Source organism: Oncorhynchus mykiss, chromosome 6, assembly GCF_057628025.1.
Source record: "Oncorhynchus mykiss isolate SJ-2025 chromosome 6, ASM5762802v1, whole genome shotgun sequence".
NCBI lineage: Eukaryota > Metazoa > Chordata > Actinopteri > Salmoniformes > Salmonidae > Oncorhynchus > Oncorhynchus mykiss.
This window is the reverse complement of record NC_143027.1, coordinates 85,160,047-85,178,056: the sequence shown is the minus strand read 5'-3', so window position 1 is coordinate 85,178,056 and position 18,010 is coordinate 85,160,047. Positions and strand designations below refer to the sequence as shown.

General features: G+C 48.7%; 1 protein-coding gene across 2 annotated transcripts in view; it reads left to right on the top strand.

Moving 5' to 3' along the window:
• The window catches only part of LOC110513177 (UPF0606 protein KIAA1549L), a 211,158-nt gene that overhangs the window by 180,126 nt on the left and 13,022 nt on the right, over positions 1 to 18,010 (top strand). For both annotated transcript variants that reach the window (XM_090239196.1, XM_090239195.1), the window contains 4 exons: positions 7,945 to 8,075; positions 10,807 to 10,937; positions 11,184 to 11,416; positions 14,442 to 14,574. In XM_090239196.1, the coding sequence (XP_090095322.1) occupies positions 7,945 to 8,075; positions 10,807 to 10,937; positions 11,184 to 11,416; positions 14,442 to 14,574 (628 nt within the window). The remainder of the gene's footprint in view (positions 1 to 7,944; positions 8,076 to 10,806; positions 10,938 to 11,183; positions 11,417 to 14,441; positions 14,575 to 18,010) is intronic.

Here is an 18,010-nt window from a genome sequence, read left to right as displayed (position 1 = left end):
GAATGGATTAGAACGGAATGGAATGGAATAGATTAGAACTGAATAGAATGGAATGGAATAGATTAGAACTGAATAGAATAGAATGGAATGGATTAGAATGGAATGGAATGGAATAGATTAGAACTGAATAGAATGGAATAGATTAGATTAGAACTGAATGGAATGGAATAAATTAGAACTGAATAGAATGGAATGGAATAGAATGGAATGGATTAGAACTGAATAGAATGGAATGGAATAGAATGGAATGGAATAGATTAGAACTGAATAGAATGGAATAGATTAGAACTGGATTGAATAGAATAGAATATATTAGAACTGAATGGAATGGAATAGAATAGATTAGAATTGAATAGAATGGAATTGAATGGATTAGAACTGAATAGAATGGAATAGATTAGAACTGAATAGAATGGAATGGAATAGAATGGAATGGAATAGATTAGAACTGAATAGAATAGAATGGAATGGATTAGAACGGAATGGAATGGAATAGATTAGAACTGAATGGAATGGAATAGATTAGAACTGAATAGAATGGAATGGAATAGAATGGAATGGAATAGATTAGAACTGAATTAGAACTGAATAATAATGATTATTAGAACCCAGAATCTCTAGTGGCACAGCTAGCACTGGACCACTGAGACAGAGCCTGGACTCAAACCCAGAATCTCTAGTGGCACAGCTAGCACTGGACCACTGAGACAGAGCCTGGACTCAAACCCAGAATCTCTAGTGGCACAGCTAGCACTGGACCACTGAGACAGAGCCTGGAGTCAAACCCAGAATCTCTAGTGGCACAGCTAGCACTGGACCACTGAGACAGAGCCTGGAGTAAAACCCAGAATCTCTAGTGGCACAGCTAGCACTGGACCACTGAGACAGAGCCTGGAGTCAAACCCAGAATCTCTAGTGGCACAGCTAGCACTGGACTACTGAGACAGAGCCTGGACTCAAACCCAGAATCTCTAGTGGCACAGCTAGCACTGGACTACTGAGACAGAGCCTGGACTCAAACCCAGAATCTCTAGTGGCACAGCTAGCACTGCGATGCAGAGCCTTAGACCACTGAGCCACTCGGGAGGCACATCTTTCATGATTTATATGTTGTAACAGGCCCACAATGTGGTTACTTAAGTCCGAGTTGGATATATTTGGCTGTTTTTGTTGCATAAGATGAAGAAGTTGTTTATTTTCAGTTTTAGAAGAATGCAAAACGCTAACTCCTGTTCGTATAAGCAGGTTAATCGGTGGTGGTAGTCATTTTTAACTGTAATTGATTGGTTGATTGGTGACGATGACATGAACATGTGTTGGGGTTGACATCCATAGAAGCATTATACTCAGATTTTTACCTCAACATAATGTGAGATACTGGATCTTTCCCCCACAACCCTTTCCCCATGCGTTTCCATGGGAATTCCATTGTTTTGGTCGAGTTCGATTGACCTCTTTACCGCATCTATGCTGTGATGATGTCACCAAAATGGATAAGGCTGTGATGATAACACCAAGCTGCTGTTTGTCTTGACTCAGCTAAAGAAACTCTAAAAATAGGTCCAGTGGTAGTCACAACAACACACCAGCCCAACCAGGAATGAGAAGCCAAAGATAACAGGAATCACTTTGTTGATGGTGAGAAGGATCAGAACCTTGAGTTCAGGGTCACAAGATGCTCCAAAAACAATCCCTTTATCTGTTTCATAGTCTAAACTTCACCAGAACCAATCCTCATTCCATGCTTGTTCTCCTGCAGCACTGTGAAAAATGAAGTCCTTTTCTGCTCCCTCGTAGAACAATTTAGCATGATTTAGCATTTACCTAAGGGCCCCCCTGTCCCTGTCAGATGTGGTGATTGGTTGATTCCACCTGTCCATACCTCATCCACTGGTGACATCATCATAGCCTTATCCACTGGTGACATCAACACAGCGTTATCTCCTTGGTGACATCTTCATAGCCGTATCCACTGGTGACATCAACACAGCCTCATCCACTTGTTGACATCATCACAGCGTTATCTCCTTGGTGACATCATCACAGCCTTATCCACTTGGTGACATCATCACAGCCTTTTCCACTCGTGACTTGCATTCCCCAGCACATTCATAGCACACTGTCTGTGCAAAACTATTGTCTCACTGCTGATTCATACACATTGGCAATAGACTGAGACAGATTGAATAAGGACGACTGAAGAGATACTTGAGTAGAGTGTTTGCGGCACAGGCTTCCCCAGATCATCTTGAGCTACTTTTATGTTATTGAGTAAAATAATAACAGGTGGTGTTCATTATATTGCTGGGACCAGGATGCAATTTGCATGGACCAATGGAGTGCAACACATCACTTTCCCAAAACAGCACAAATAAAAAGCACTCAATGGTAGAATACTGAGAGATAGCCCTCCCCTACCAGTCAAATCTATCAACATGTAACATATAGAAACACACCACCCCCCCCCCCCCCCCACACTACTACCACCACCCCCCACACTACTACCACCACCCCCCACACTACTACCACCACCACCACCCCCCACACTACTACCACCACCCCCCACACTACCACCACCACCCCCCACACTACCACCACCACCCCCCACACTACCACCACCACCCCCCACACTACTACCACCACCCCCCACACTACTACCACCACCCCCCACACTACTACCACCACCACCACCCCCCACACTACTACCACCACCCCCCACACCACCACCACCACCCCCCACACTACCACCACCACCCCCCACACTACCACCACCACCCCCCACACTACTACCACCACCCCCCACACTACCACCACCACCCCCCACACTACCACCACCACCCCCCACACTACCACCACCACCCCCCAAACTACCACCACCACACTACCACCACACTACAACCACCACCCCCCACACTACCACCACCACCCCCCACACTACCACCACCACCCCCCTACACTACCACCACCACCACCCCACACACTACTACCACCACCCCCCACACTACCACCACCACCCCCCACACTACTACCACCACCCCCCACACTACTACCACCACCCCCCACACTACTACCACCACCCCCCACACTACTACCACCACCACCACCCCCCACACTACCACCACCACCCCCCACACTACCACCACCACCCCCCACACTACTACCACCACCCCCCACACTACCACCACCACCCCCACACTACCACCACCACCCCCCACACTACCACAACCACCCCCCACACTACCACCACCACCCCACACTACCACCACCACCCCCCACACTACTACCACCACCCCCACACTACTACCACCACCACCACCCCCCACACTACTACCACCACCCCCACACTACCACCACCACCCCCCACACTACCACCACCACCCCCCACACTACTACCACCACCCCCACACTACTACCACCACCACCACCCCCCCACACTACTACCACCACCCCCACACTACCACCACCACCCCCCACACTACCACCACCACCCCACACTACCACCACCACCCCACACTACCACCACCACCCCCCACTACCACCACCACCCCCCACACTACCACCACCACCCCCACACTACCACCACCACCACCACCACCACCCCCCACACTACCACCACCACCCCCCACACTACCACCACCATCCCCCACACTACCACCACCACCACCCCCCACACACTACCACCACCATCCCCCACACTACTACCACCACCACCACCACCATCCCCCACACTACCACCACCACCCCCCACACTACCACCACCACCCCCCACACTACCACCATCATCACCACCCCTCACACTACCACCACCACCACCACCACCCCCCACACCACCATCCCCCACACTACTACTACCACCACCCCCCACACACTACCACCACCACCACCACCCCCCACACTACCACCACCCACACTACCACCACCACCCCCACACTACCACCACCACCACCACCCCCCACACTACCACCACCACCACCACCACCCCCACACTACCACCATCATCACCACCCCCCACACTACCACCACCACCACCCACACTACCACCACCACCCCCCACACTACCACCACCACCACCCGCCACATCATCCCCATCATCACCACCACCACCACCACCCCCCACACTACCACCACCACCCACACCACCACCACCACCCCCCACACTACCACCACCACCCCCCACACTACCACCATCATCACCACCCCCCACACTACCACCACCACCACCACCACCCCCCACACTACCACCATCATCACCACCCCCCACAATACCACCACCACCACCCACACTACCACCACCACCCCCCACACTACCACCACCACCCCCCACACTACCACCACCAACCCCCACACTACCACCACCACCCCCCACACTACCACCATCATCACCACCCCCCACACTACCACCACCACCACCCCCCACACTACCACCACCACCACCCGCCACATCATCACCATCATCACCACCACCACCCCCCACACTACCACCACCACAACCACCCCCCACACTACCACCACCACCACCCACACTACCACCATCATCACCACCCCCCACACTACCACCACCACCACCCCCCACACTACCACCACCACCACCCGCCACATCATCACCATCATCACCACCACCACCCCCCACACTACCACCACCTCAACCACCCCCCACACTACCACCACCACCACCCACACTACCACCACCACCCCCCACACGACCACCACCACCCCCCACACTACCACCATCATCACCACCCCCCACACTACCACTACCACCACCACCACCCACACTACCACCACCACCCCCCACACGACCACCACCACCCCCCACACTACCACCATCATCACCACCCCCCACACTACCACTACCACCACCACCCCCCACACTTCCACCACCACCACCCACCACATCATCACCATCATCACCAGCACTGTCTCTATTATGACTGTTACAGGACAGTCTGCCTGTTACTATGATTATTACAGGACAGCACTGTCTGTCTCTATTATGACTGTTACAGGACAGTCTGCCTGTTACTATGATTATTACAGGACAGCACTGTCTGTCTCTATGATTATTACAGGACAGCACTGTCTGTCTGTATTATGACTGTTACAGGACAGCACTGTCTGTCTCTATTATGACTGTTACAGGACAGCACTGTCTGTCTCTGTTATGATTATTACAGGACAGCACTGCCTGTCTCTATGATTATTACAGGACAGCACTGCCTGTCTCTATGATTATTACAGGACAGCACTGCCTGTCTGTATTATGACTGTTACAGGACAGCACTGTCTGTCTGTATTATGACTGTTACAGGACAGCACTGTCTGTCTCTATTATGACTGTTACAGGACAGCACTGTCTGTCTATGATTATTACAGGACAGCACTGTCTGTCTCTATTATGACTGTTACAGGACAGAACTGTTTGTCTCTATGATTATTACAGGACATAACTGTTTGTCTCTATGATTATTACAGGACAGCACTGCCTGTCTCTATGATTATTACAGGACAGCACTGCCTGTGTCTATGATTATTACAGGACAGCACTGTCTGTCTCTATGATTATTACAGGACAGCACTGCCTGTCTGTATTATGACTGTTACAGGACAGCACTGTCTGTCTGTATTATGACTGTTACAGGACAGCACTGTCTGTCTCTATTATGACTGTTACAGGACAGCACTGTCTGTCTATGATTATTACAGGACAGCACTGTCTGTCTCTATTATGACTGTTACAGGACAGAACTGTTTGTCTCTATGATTATTACAGGACAGAACTGTTTGTCTCTATGATTATTACAGGACAGAACTCTTTGTCTCTATGATTATTACAGGACAGAACTGTTTGTCTCTATGATTATTGCAGGACAGCACTGCCTGTCTCTATGATTATTACAAGACAGCACTGCCTGTGTCTTTGATTATTACAGGACTGCACTGTCTGTCTCTATGATTATTACAGGACAGCACTGCCTGTCTCTATTATGACTGTTACAGGACAGCACTGTCTGTCTATGATTATTACAGGACAGCACTGTCTGTCTATGATTATTACAGGACAGCACTGCCTGTCTCTATGATTATTACAGGACAGCACTGCCTGTCTCTATGATTATTACAGGACAGCACTGCCTGTCTCTATTATGACTGTTACAGGACAGCACTGCCTGTCTCTATGATTATTACAGGACAGCACTGCCTGTCTCTATTATGACTGTTACAGGACAGCACTGCCTGTCTCTATGATTATTACAGGACAGCACTGCCTGTCTCTATTATGACTGTTACAGGACAGCACTGTCTGTCTATGATTATTACAGGACAGCACTGTCTGTCTCTATTATGACTGTTACAGGACAGAACTGTATTGTCTCTATGATTATTACAGGACAGCACTGCCTGTCTCTATGATTATTACCATACTATTACAGGACAGCACTGCCTTTATCTATGATTATTACAGGACAGCACTGTCTGTCTCTATAATTATTACAGGACAACACTGCCTGTCTCTATGATTATTACCATACTATTACAGGACAGCACCGCCTGTCTCTATTATGACTGTTACAGGACAGCACTGTCTGTCTATGATTATTACAGGACAGCACTGTCTGTCTATGATTATTACAGGACAGCACTGCCTGTCTCTATGATTATTACAGGACAGCACTGCCTGTCTCTATTATGACTGTTACAGGACAGCACTGTCTGTCTCTATTATGACTGTTACAGGACAGCACTGTCTGTCTATGATTATTACAGGACAGCACTGCCTGTCTCTATTATGACTGTTACAGGACAGCACTGTCTGTCTATGATTATTACAGGACAGCACTGTCTGTCTCTATGATTATTACAGGACAGCACTGCCTGTCTCTATTATGACTGTTTCAGGACAGCACTGTCTGTCTATGATTATTACAGGACAGCACTGTCTGTCTCTATTATGACTGTTTCAGGACAGCACTGTCTGTCTATGATTATTACAGGACAGCACTGTCTGTCTCTATTATGACTGTTACAGGACAGAACTGTTTGTCTCTATGATTATTACAGGACAGCACTGCCTGTCTCTATTATGACTGTTTCAGGACAGCACTGTCTGTCTATGATTATTACAGGACAGCACTGTCTGTCTCTATTATGACTGTTACAGGACAGAACTGTTTGTCTCTATGATTATTACAGGACAGCACTGTCTGTCTCTATTATGACTGTTACAGGACAGCACTGTCTGTCTATGATTATTACAGGACAGCACTGTCTGTCTCTATTATGACTGTTACAGGAGAGCACTGTCTGTCTATGATTATTACAGGACAGCACTGCCTGTCTCTATTATGACTGTTACAGGACAGCACTGTCTGTCTATGATTATTACAGGACAGCACTGTCTGTCTCTATGATTATTACAGGACAGCACTGTCTGTCTATGATTATTACAGGACAGCACTGTCTGTCTCTATGATTATTACCATACTATTACAGGTTACATTTTGGACAGGGGTCAGTGTTGGATACTAAGGCGTCAACAGTCAGTGCTTGAAATACTCCTCTGAATGGCAGTGCTTTTAAACAGGCTCTAATACCCCTCTGTATGGCAGTGCTTTTAAACAGGCTCTAATACCTTCTGTATGGCAGTGCTTTTAAACAGGCTCTAATACCTTCTGTATGGCAGTGCTTTTAAACAGGCTCTAATACCTTCTGAATGGCAGTGCTTTTAAACATGGGAAGGGGTGGGATGGGGAGGGAAGGGGTGAGGAGAGGAGAGGAAGGGAGGTTTGGTATGGGAAGGAAGGGGTGGGATGGGGAGGGAAGGGAAGGGAGGGGTGGGATGAGAAGGGGTGGAATGGGGGGGGTGGGGACGGGATGGGATAACTGTTCTCCAAGCCAAACAATCGCAGAATTCACAGCCGCTCCTGTTGCTATGGTTACCTGCAGCAGGTTGCCGAGCGAGGACGGTTCCGTCATCAGCAACGAATCAGAGAAGCTCAACTCTGGTCGGGGCTCGGAGGCTCAGAAAGTCACAGCACAGCAGAAATTGACAAAGGAGGAGACACGCAAGAAGAACGGTGAGACCAGTACACACACACACACACACACATGCACGTGCATGCAGACTCCCCTGTCTGCATACATACTCTCCTGTCTCCAAACATACACTCCTGTCTGCATGCACACTCTCCTGTCTCCAAACATACACTCCTGTCTGCATGCACACTCTCCTGTCTGCATGCACACTTTCCTATCTGCATACACACTCTCCTGTCTGCATACATACTCTCCTGTCTGCATGCACACTCTCCTGTCTGCATGCACACTTTCCTATCTGCATACACACTCTCCTGTCTGCATACATACCTTCCTGTCTGCATACACACTCTCCTGTCTGCATACATACCTTCCTGTCTGCATACACACTCTCCTGTCTGCATACACACTCTCCTGTCTGCATGCACACTCTCCTGTCTGCATACATACCTTCCTGTCTCCATACATACTCTCCTGTCTGCATACTATCCTGTCTGCATACATACATACCGCCCTGTCTGCAAACTCTCCTGTCTGCATACTCTCCTGTCTGCATACATAAATACTCTCCTGTCTGCATACTCTCCTGTCTGCATACATACATACTCTCCTGTCTGCATACATACATACCTTCCTGTCTGCATACATATCTTCCTGTCTGCATACTCTCCTGTCTGCATACTCTCCTGTCTGCATACATACATACCTTCCTGTCTGCATACACACTGACAGAAGTGTAATATTAGACCATGTTAGACCACTTTACATCACAGATTCACCTGTACCCTCTCTCTCGCTCGCTCTCGCTCTCTCCACTCTCTTCATTCTCTCTTCATTCTCTCTCTCTCACACACACTCCCTCTCTTTTTAAAGCAGTAAAGGTATCCACTCAGCAGTAACAAGAGAGATGGACCTGATGAATATGTATGAGATGCTCTGCTGACATGATACAGTCTGTCAGTGGCTCAGTCACACACACACACACACACACACACACACACACACACACACACACACACACACACACACACAGAGAGACAGACACTCACACACACAGAGAGACAGACAGATACATATAAAATCACAGAGTGCAGAGGTCATGCTCCAAACGTCTCTGGTTCCTCTCTCACCTGACGAGCATGTCTCACCCTACTGCAGTTTGACTGCTCTGCCTCAGAATACATTTTGTTTATGGCTCAAAGGAAAGAAAAGGTCTGATATGTTGATTGCCTATCCATTAGTCCACTGCGGATGATGTTTTCAGAATATATTTTGGCTTCAGTTATGTTACAGAATAGTTTAATCAGCTATCTACAGTAGTCTTGGAAGGTCATGTTAATCGGATTAAAATACAGCCACTTATGAATTGGCCTGGGCTTTCTAGATTAGTATTATCTTAATGAAATGATCTGAATAATTTAGCAGCTAAGTTAAAAGCTGGAATTGAATGGACTTCTCCTGATGTTGGATAAGGAGAGAATGCCCAGAGTCAGTCAGTCTTCATCTATCACAGAGACGTGATTCCTGTTCCTCTCCGTCTCAGTGATGGACTGCTTCTGTCTGCAAGTTGGTCTGTGACAAAGTACTGTTTGATGGAATGTCACAATGTAACCCGTAGCCAGGCAAGGTGACTGCTGTCCATGGAGGTGTGTGTGTGTGTGTGTGTGTGTGTGTGTGTGTGTGTGTGTGTGTGTGTGTGTGTGTGTGTGTGAGAGAGAGGGAAGGTGTGTGTGTGTGAGAGAGAGAGGGAAGGTGTGTGTGTGTGAGAGAGAGAGGGAAGGTGTGTGTGTGAGAGAGAGAGGGAAGGTGTGTGTGTGTGTGTGTGTGAGAGAGAGAAATGGAAGGTGTGTGTGTGTGTGTGTGTGTGTGTGAGAGAGAGGGAAGGTGTGTGTGTGTGAGAGAGAGAGGGAAGGTGTGTGTGTGAGAGAGAGAGGGAAGGTGTGTGTGTGTGTGTGTGTGAGAGAGAGAAATGGAAGGTGTGTGTGTGTGTGTGTGTGTGTGTGTGTGTGTGTGTGTGTGTGTGTGTGTGTGTGTGTGTGTGTGTGTGTGTGTGTGAGAGAGAGAGGGAAGGTGTGTGTGTGTGTGAGAGAGAGGGAAGGTGTGTGTGTGTGTGTGTGTGAGAGAGAGAGAGGGAAGGTGTGTGTGGCTTATGGCCCATTAGGCGAGAGTCCAGAGACTTGTTTTTTGTGGTGAGTGTGTATTAACTCCTTGTTCCTTGTGGTGAGTGTGTATTAACTCCTTGTTCTTTGTGGTGAGTGTGTATTAACTCCTTGTTCTTTGTGGTGAGTGTGTATTAACTCCTTGTTCTTTGTGGTGAGTGTGTATTAACTCCTTGTTCCTTGTGGTGAGTGTGTATTAACTCCTTGTGGTCAGTGTGTATTAACTCCTTGTTCTTTGTGGTGATTGTGTATTAACTCCTTGTTCTTTGTGGTGAGTGTGTATTAACTCCTTGTTCTTTGTGGTGAGTGTGTATTAACTCCTTGTTCTTTGTGGTGAGTCTGTATTAACTCCTTGTTCTTTGTGGTGAGTGTGTATTAACTCCTTGTTCCTTGTGGTGAGTGTGTATTAACTCCTTGTTCTTTGTGGTGAGTGTGTATTAACTCCTTGTTCCTTGTGGTGAGTGTGTATTAACTCCTTGTTCTTTGTGGTGAGTGTGTATTAACTCCTTGTTCTTTGTGGTGAGTGTGTATTAACTCCTTGTTCTTTGTGGTGAGTGTGTATTAACTCCTTGTTCTTTGTGGTGAGTGTATTAACTCCTTGTTCTTTGTTCAGATCCCTACGACACCTCGTTTGGTTCCCTGCAGCTTATTTCCATAAAGCCCATGACTGCTCCGCCCACCTATTCACACCCCGCCTCCTCTGACCGCAGCCAAGACTCAGCCATCCTCAATGGAAATGGAGAGGTGAGACACACACACACAACACACACACACACACACATACACACACACACACACACTTTTTACATGTCTGTGCTTTTTCTCCTCCCTCCCTCCCTGCCTCCCTGCCTCCCTGCCTCCCTGCCTGCCTGCCTGCCTACCTGCCTGCCTGCCTGCCTGCCTGCCTGCCTGCCTGCCTGCCTGCCTGCCTGCCTGCCTGCCTGCCTGCCTCCCTCCCTCCCTCCCTCCCTCCCTTCCTTCTTTCTCCAGGTGAACCTAGCTCTGAAGCAGAAGTCCGACATAGAGCACTACAGGAACAAGCTGAGGCTGAAGGCTAAGAGGAAAGGGTACTATGACTTCCCCTCAGCGGATGGCAGCGGGAGTGGTAGCAGGGCGCTGGCACAGAGGCAGAGACACGGACATGAGAGGGCACCTGGAGAGCATGGCCCACCACTGGAGCCTGATGAAGACCGAGCATCCACCTACGTCAAGTCCAGCAGGAGGTGAGATGGGGGAGGGTGTGAGGGAAAAGAGGAGGGGATGGGGATATATGTTGAGTTGTAGGTGGGTAGTTTAATAGTCCCTCCTCCAAAGCTTTTCAAGGACATTGATTGGCACTCTCTCTGTGTCTGTCACGCAGCCTCATTGACCAGTTGTCTGTCTGCAGTTCCATGCCCTCATCTAACCCTCCCTCTCTATAAATGCTCCCTCAGCACGGCAGTCTGTCTGTCTAATTGTTTCATTATCATCTTTCTGTGATCCAGAGGAGGGTCTCATCAGGCCTCTTTAATCAGACTAATCCCCTCCTGTCTCTGGGATGGTGCTGGGCTCTGGCCCCTGGTCCTCTGGTTTTCTGCTCCTTCAGTCTGGAGATAAGAGGATTTGGTGTACTTGTCTCAGAGCAGGGGAGCCCATAAGGGGCTCTCCATTGGGACGGCTCTGCCCTGCTCTGTCGTGCCATCATTTGCTACTGATGTAGACAGAGAGAGAATAGTTGTGGTTTGTTATGGATGCCGATGAGGGAAAAACACATATGCGTACATAACGCACAGACACGCACACAGACACGCACACAGACATGCACACGCACACGCACACACACACAAACACACACACACACTGTACAGGAGGAGAAAGGAAAGGCAGATGTTGGCTGTTTAGGTGATGGTTTTGTGATTTTCATTGCTCTGTTTCTCTGGAGAACCAAACTTCATATTCACTGCTTGTTGCCCTCCTCGTCCTGTCTCCTCTCTCCTGTGTCCTGTCTCCTCTCTCCTGTGTCCTGTCTCCTGTGTCCCGTCTCCTGTCTCCTCTCTCCTGTCTCCTCTCTCCTGTGTCCTGTTTCTTCTCTCCTGTCTCCTCTCTCCTCCCCCTGTGTCCTCTCTCCTGTCTCCTCTCTCCTGTCTCCTCTCTCCTGTCTCCTGTGTCCTCCTCCTGTCTCCTCTCTCCTGTCTCCTCTCTCCTGTGTCCTGTCTCCTCTCTCCTGTGTCCTGTCTCCTGTGTCCTGTCTCCTCTCTCCTGTGTCCTGTCTCCTCTCTCCTGTCTCCTGTGTCCTCCTCCTGTCTCCTCTCTCCTGTCTCCTCTCTTCTGTCTCCTCTCTTCTGTCTCCTCTCTTCTGTCTCCTGTGTCCTCCTCCTGTCTCCTCTCTTCTGTCTCCTCTCTTCTGTCTGCTCTCTTCTGTCTGCTCTCTCCTGTCTCTATCATCTTTGGTTCTGGTGAAGTTTCCCATAGAGACATGTTTGACAGACTCTCCAGTCATGCTCAGCCTGCTGATAGGACTGTGATGAGTGATGAGATAGCACTCCCAGAGCATGTTCACTGATCTGCATCACTGCATCTTGTTCAACAGAATGAAAAATATGTATCAATATTATCATACATATTACCTCCTCTCTAAGACGTCCTCAGTATGATGCCGTTTTAGGAGTTTCAGCATTGGCTGGCAGGGATAAGTAATTGAAAAACACACAATTATGTCAAATCAATCTGGCAGAGGAGATATTATGTTCAGACATACACTACCGTTCAAAAGTTTGGGGTCACTTAGAAATGTCCTTGTTTTCAATGAAAACATACAGTACATGAAATGAGTTGCAAAATGAATAGGAAATATAGTCAAGATGTTGACAAGGGCTTCTTCGCTAAATAGTTCTTGCATAGTTTGGACCTGTGCTTTAGGTCATTGTCCTGTTGTAGAAGGAAATTGGCTCCAATGAAGCGCCGTCCACAGGGTATGGCATGGAGCTGCAAATAGGAGTGATACCATTCCTTCTTCAAGATCCCTTTTACACTGAACAGATCTCCCACTTTACCACCGCCAAAGCCCCCCAGACCATCACATTGCCTCCAGCATCTTTTCATTTTTTCTACGTCTCTCGAATGTTCTTCTTTGTGATCTGAACACTCAAACTTAGATTCGTCTGTCCATAACACTTTTTTCCAATATTCCTCTGTCCAGTGTCTGTGTTCTTTTGCCCATCTTAATCTTTTCTTTTTATTGGCCAGTCTGAGAAATGTTTTTTTCCTTTGCAACTCTGCCTAGAAGGCCAGCATCCCAGAGTTGTTTCTTCAACGTTGACGTTGAGACTGGTGTTTTGCGGGTACTATTTAATGATGCTGCCAGTTGAGGACGTGTGAGGCGTCTGTTTCTCAAACTAGACACTCTAATGAACTTGTCCTCTTGCTCAGTTGTGCACCGGGGCCTCCCACTCCTCTTTCTATTCTGGTTAGAGCCAGTTTGCGCTGTTCTGTGAAGGGAGTAGTACACAGCGTTGTATGAGACCTTCAGTTTCTTGGCAATTTCTCGCATGGAATAGCATTTTTCAGAACAAGAATAGACTGACGAGTTTCAGAAGAGAGTTATTTGTTTCTGGCCATTTTGAGCCTGTAATCGAACCCACAAATGCTGATGCTCCAGATACTCAACTAGATACTCAACTAGTCTAAAGAAGGACAGTTTTATTGCTTCTTTAATCAGAACAACAGTTTTCAGCTGTTCTAACATAATTGCAAAAGGGTTTTCTAATCATCAATTAGCCTTTTAAAATGATAAACTTGGATTAGCTAACACAACGTGCCATTGGAACACAGGAGTGATGGTTGCTGATAATGGGCCTATGTAGACATTATGTAGATATTTGATTAAAAATCAGCCGTAATAGTCATTTACAACATTAACAATGTCTACACTGTATTTCTGATCAATTTGATGTTATTTTAATGGACCAGAAAATGTGCTTTTCTTTCAAAAACAAGGACATTTCTAAGTGACCCCAGACTGTTGAACGGTAGTGTGGCTGGAAAGGCCTATAGAATATAATAGAATGTTGATTCATGATGACAAAGTTGCTGCTGATCATGATGAGGTTGATGACGAAGAAAACGATGACCACGACAATGATAATGAAACCAGGAGTTTCTCCTAGTTAACTGTATTGTCTAAGGCGGTTTGTTGCACTCATTTGATTAACACATTCCTCTTCTTATTGGCTGATTGATTTGAGCTCTGTAACACCCTGTGATTGGCAGACATTCTCAGGTGAGGCAGCGGACCTATCGGAGCAGGCAGAGCCTGAACAGCCCGAGTACCGGAGGAACAGAGATGGACCTGCTGGTTATGAGGGAGAGACCCAGGAGAGGCATCAGGAATAGCGGCTATGACGTGAGTCCCACTCCCCTGACCCTGGTCCTGGTCCTGACCCTGGTCCTTACCCTGGTCCTGACCCTTGTCCTGACCCTGGTCCTGACCCTGGTCCTTACCCTGGTCCTTACCCTGGTCCTGACCCTGGTCCTGACCCTGGTCCTTTCCCACTGGCCCTATCTGAACTGGTGTTCTGGGTCTCAGAAGCAGACGGGTTCAAACACTATTTCAAATCTTTCAGTTACTTTGAGCATTTGCTCTAGCATGATGGGTTTGGAGTGGCAGATGGTTGGGGTTTGGAATGGCAGATGGGAGGGGTTTGGAATGGCAGATCGGTGGGGTAAGGAATTGCAGAAGGGTGGGGTTTTTAGTGGCATATGGGCGGGGTTGGAATGGCAGATGGGTAGGGTTTGGAGTGGCAGATGGGCGGGGTTGGAATGGCAGATGGGTGGGGTTGGAATGGCAGATGGGTGAGGTTTGGAATGGCAGATGGGCAGGGTTTGGAGTGGCAGATGGGTGGGGTTTGGAATGGCAGATGGGAGGGGTTTGGAATGGCAGATGGGAGGGGTTTGGAATGGCAGATCGGTGGGGTAAGGAGTGGCAGATGGGCGAGGTTTGGAGTGGCAGATGCGCGGGGTTTGGAGTGGCAGATGGGAGGGGTTTGGAATGGCAGATGTGCGGGGTTTGGAGTGGCAGATGTGCGGGGTTTGGAATGGCAGATGTGCGGGGTTTGGAGTGGCAGATGTGCGGGGTTTGGAGTGGCAGATGTGCAGGGTTTGGAATGGCAGATGTGCGGGGTTTGGAGTGGCAGATGTGCGGGGTTTGGAGTGGCAGATGTGCAGGGTTTGGAGTGGCAGATGTGCGGGGTTTGGAGTGGCAGATGTGCGGGGTTTGGAATGGCAGATGTGCGGGGTTTGGAGTGGCAGATGTGCGGGGTTTGGAGTGGCAGATGGGCGGGGTTGGAATGGCAGATGGGTGGGGTTTGGAGTGGCAGATGGGCGTGATTGTAATGGCAGATGGGTGGGGTTTGGAGTGGCAGATGGGCGGGGTTGGAATAGCAGATGGGTGGGGTTTGTAGTGGCAGATGGGCGGGGTTGGAATGGCAGATGGGTGGGGTTTGGAGTGGCAGATGGGCGGGGTTGGAATGGCAGATGGGTGGGGTTTGGAGTGGCAGATGGGCATGGTTGTAATGGCAGATGGGTGGGGTTTGGAGTGGCAGATGGGCGGGGTTGGAATGGCAGATGGGTGGGGTTTGGAGTGGCAGATGGGCGTGGTTGTAATGGCAGATGGGTGGGGTTTGGAATGGCAGATGGGTGGGGTTGGAATGGCAGATGGGTGGGGTTTGGAGTGGCAGATGGGCGTGGTTGTAATGGCAGATGGGTGGGGTTTGGAGTGGCAGATGGGCGGGGTTGGAATGGCAGATGGGTGGGGTTTGGAGTGGCAGATGGGCGGGGTTGGAATGGCAGATGGGTGGGGTTTGGAGTGGCAGATGGGCGTGGTTGTAATGGCAGATGGGTTGGGTTTGGAGTGGCAGATGGGCGTGGTTGTAATGGCAGATGGGTGGGGTTTGGAGTGGCAGATGGGTGGGGTTGGAATGGCAGATGGGTGGGGTTTGGAGTGGCAGATGGGTGGGCTTTGAAACAATGTTGAAACGAGCAGTTCATGCTTGTAAACCCACAAATGTTGCTGAGTTAAAGCAGTCCTGCATGCAAGTATGTTTATTTTGTTATTTGTAAACTCAGGTTCCCTTTATCTAACATTAGTTTTTTGCTGAAGATCTGACAACATTCAGTATCAAAAATACACAAAAATAGAGAAAATGTAAAAGGGGGCAAATGCTTTTTCCTGACACTGTATCTGTAGCTTACATGTCCACAGTCGTTAAAACCACTCATTTTACAGGTGATTTACTATCCAAAAATAGCTAACATCCCCAGGTGACTGGAGACAACAGCTTCCTGTTGCAAACAAACAAACAATGTACCTGCACGCTCCAAATGTTTTGTATGGTGCTGAGGCCAAAATAAACACAAACACATTCACTGCTTGCTGTAAAAAGTGGACTTGGAAGGATTCAGACTAGTGCATGTTTCACAACAGACACATCACTGGGTAGTGAACTGTCTGTTTTGTAGTACCTCTGGCAGGGTACTGTTGCAGTCAAGGCAGTTGTCTTAAGGTGTAGAGGTGAGTTCCATTCAACATCACAGCATATTGCAATCCTGAATGCACCCCTAATAGAGCTCTCCAGGGGTCAAAGTCTCAGACAGGAACTGGACTGTCCACATACAGGTGTGGTTGAAGTTAAGCACATCAGACTGCAGTGAAGGAGTTGCTTAATGGATGATAGTGGTAGATTCATAAGGTGTTCTTTATAGTTGTGGTTTATGATACCTTTCAGACATGTTGCTCTCCTCTCCTCTCCTCGCCTCGCCTCTCCTCTCCCCTCCTCTCCTCTCCTCTTCCTCTCCTCTGCCTCGCCTCTCCTCTTCCCTTCTCTCCTCTCCTCTCCTCTCCGCCTCGCCTCTCCTCTCCTCTCCTCTCCTCTGCCTCTCCTCTCCTCTTCCCTCCTCTCCTCGCCTCGCCTCTCCTCTCCTCTTCCCTCCTCTCCTTTCCTCTCCTCTTCCTCTCCTCTTCCTCTCATCTGCCTCGCCTCGCCCCTCCTCTCCTCTCCTCTTCCTCTCCTCTTCCTCTCCTCTTCCTTGCCTCGCCTCGTCCCGCCTCCTCGCCCCTCCTCTCCTCTCCTGTGGTGTGATACTGTTGCTGCGTAGATGATGCTGGACAGATGCAGTTAGAATATCAAGAGGCTAAAGAGCAGCTCCCTGAAGTCATGTTTCAGATCACTACTTAACAAACACCACAATTATCTCTAAGACACTGTTAATATCTTATAACCTTTAACCTTTCATTTACAAACAAAGAGAACGAGGTAGTTTTACAGTAAGCTCCTACTTTACAAACAGAACAGCATAGTGTCTTTCTCTCCTTTATCTAATCATCTCAGACATTGGTTTTAACAATAACCACATATTACATCTAATAGAATATGTATCACATTTACCACAGACAGTAACAACTCTTTGAGTCTATTGTCAATATCCTCTACATAGAGAAGCATCATTTCCTCCCAACCAACCTGTCTTCATACTTCTCTTCCTCTAGTCCGCCCTCCACTGTTCTGCTCCCTGTCTTCCTCCACCTCCTCCCTCCACTGTTCTGCTCCCTGTCTTCCTCCACCTCCTCCCTCCACTGTTCTGCTCCCTGTCTTCCTCCACCTCCTCCCTCCACTGTTCTGCTCCCTGTCTTCCTCCACCTCCTCCCTCCACTGTTCTGCTCCCTGTCTTCCTCCACCTCCTCCCTCCACTGTTCTGCTCCCTGTCTTCCTCCACCTCCTCCCTCTACTGTTCTGCTCCCTGTCTTCCTCCACCTCCTCCCTCCACTGTTCTGCTCCCTGTCT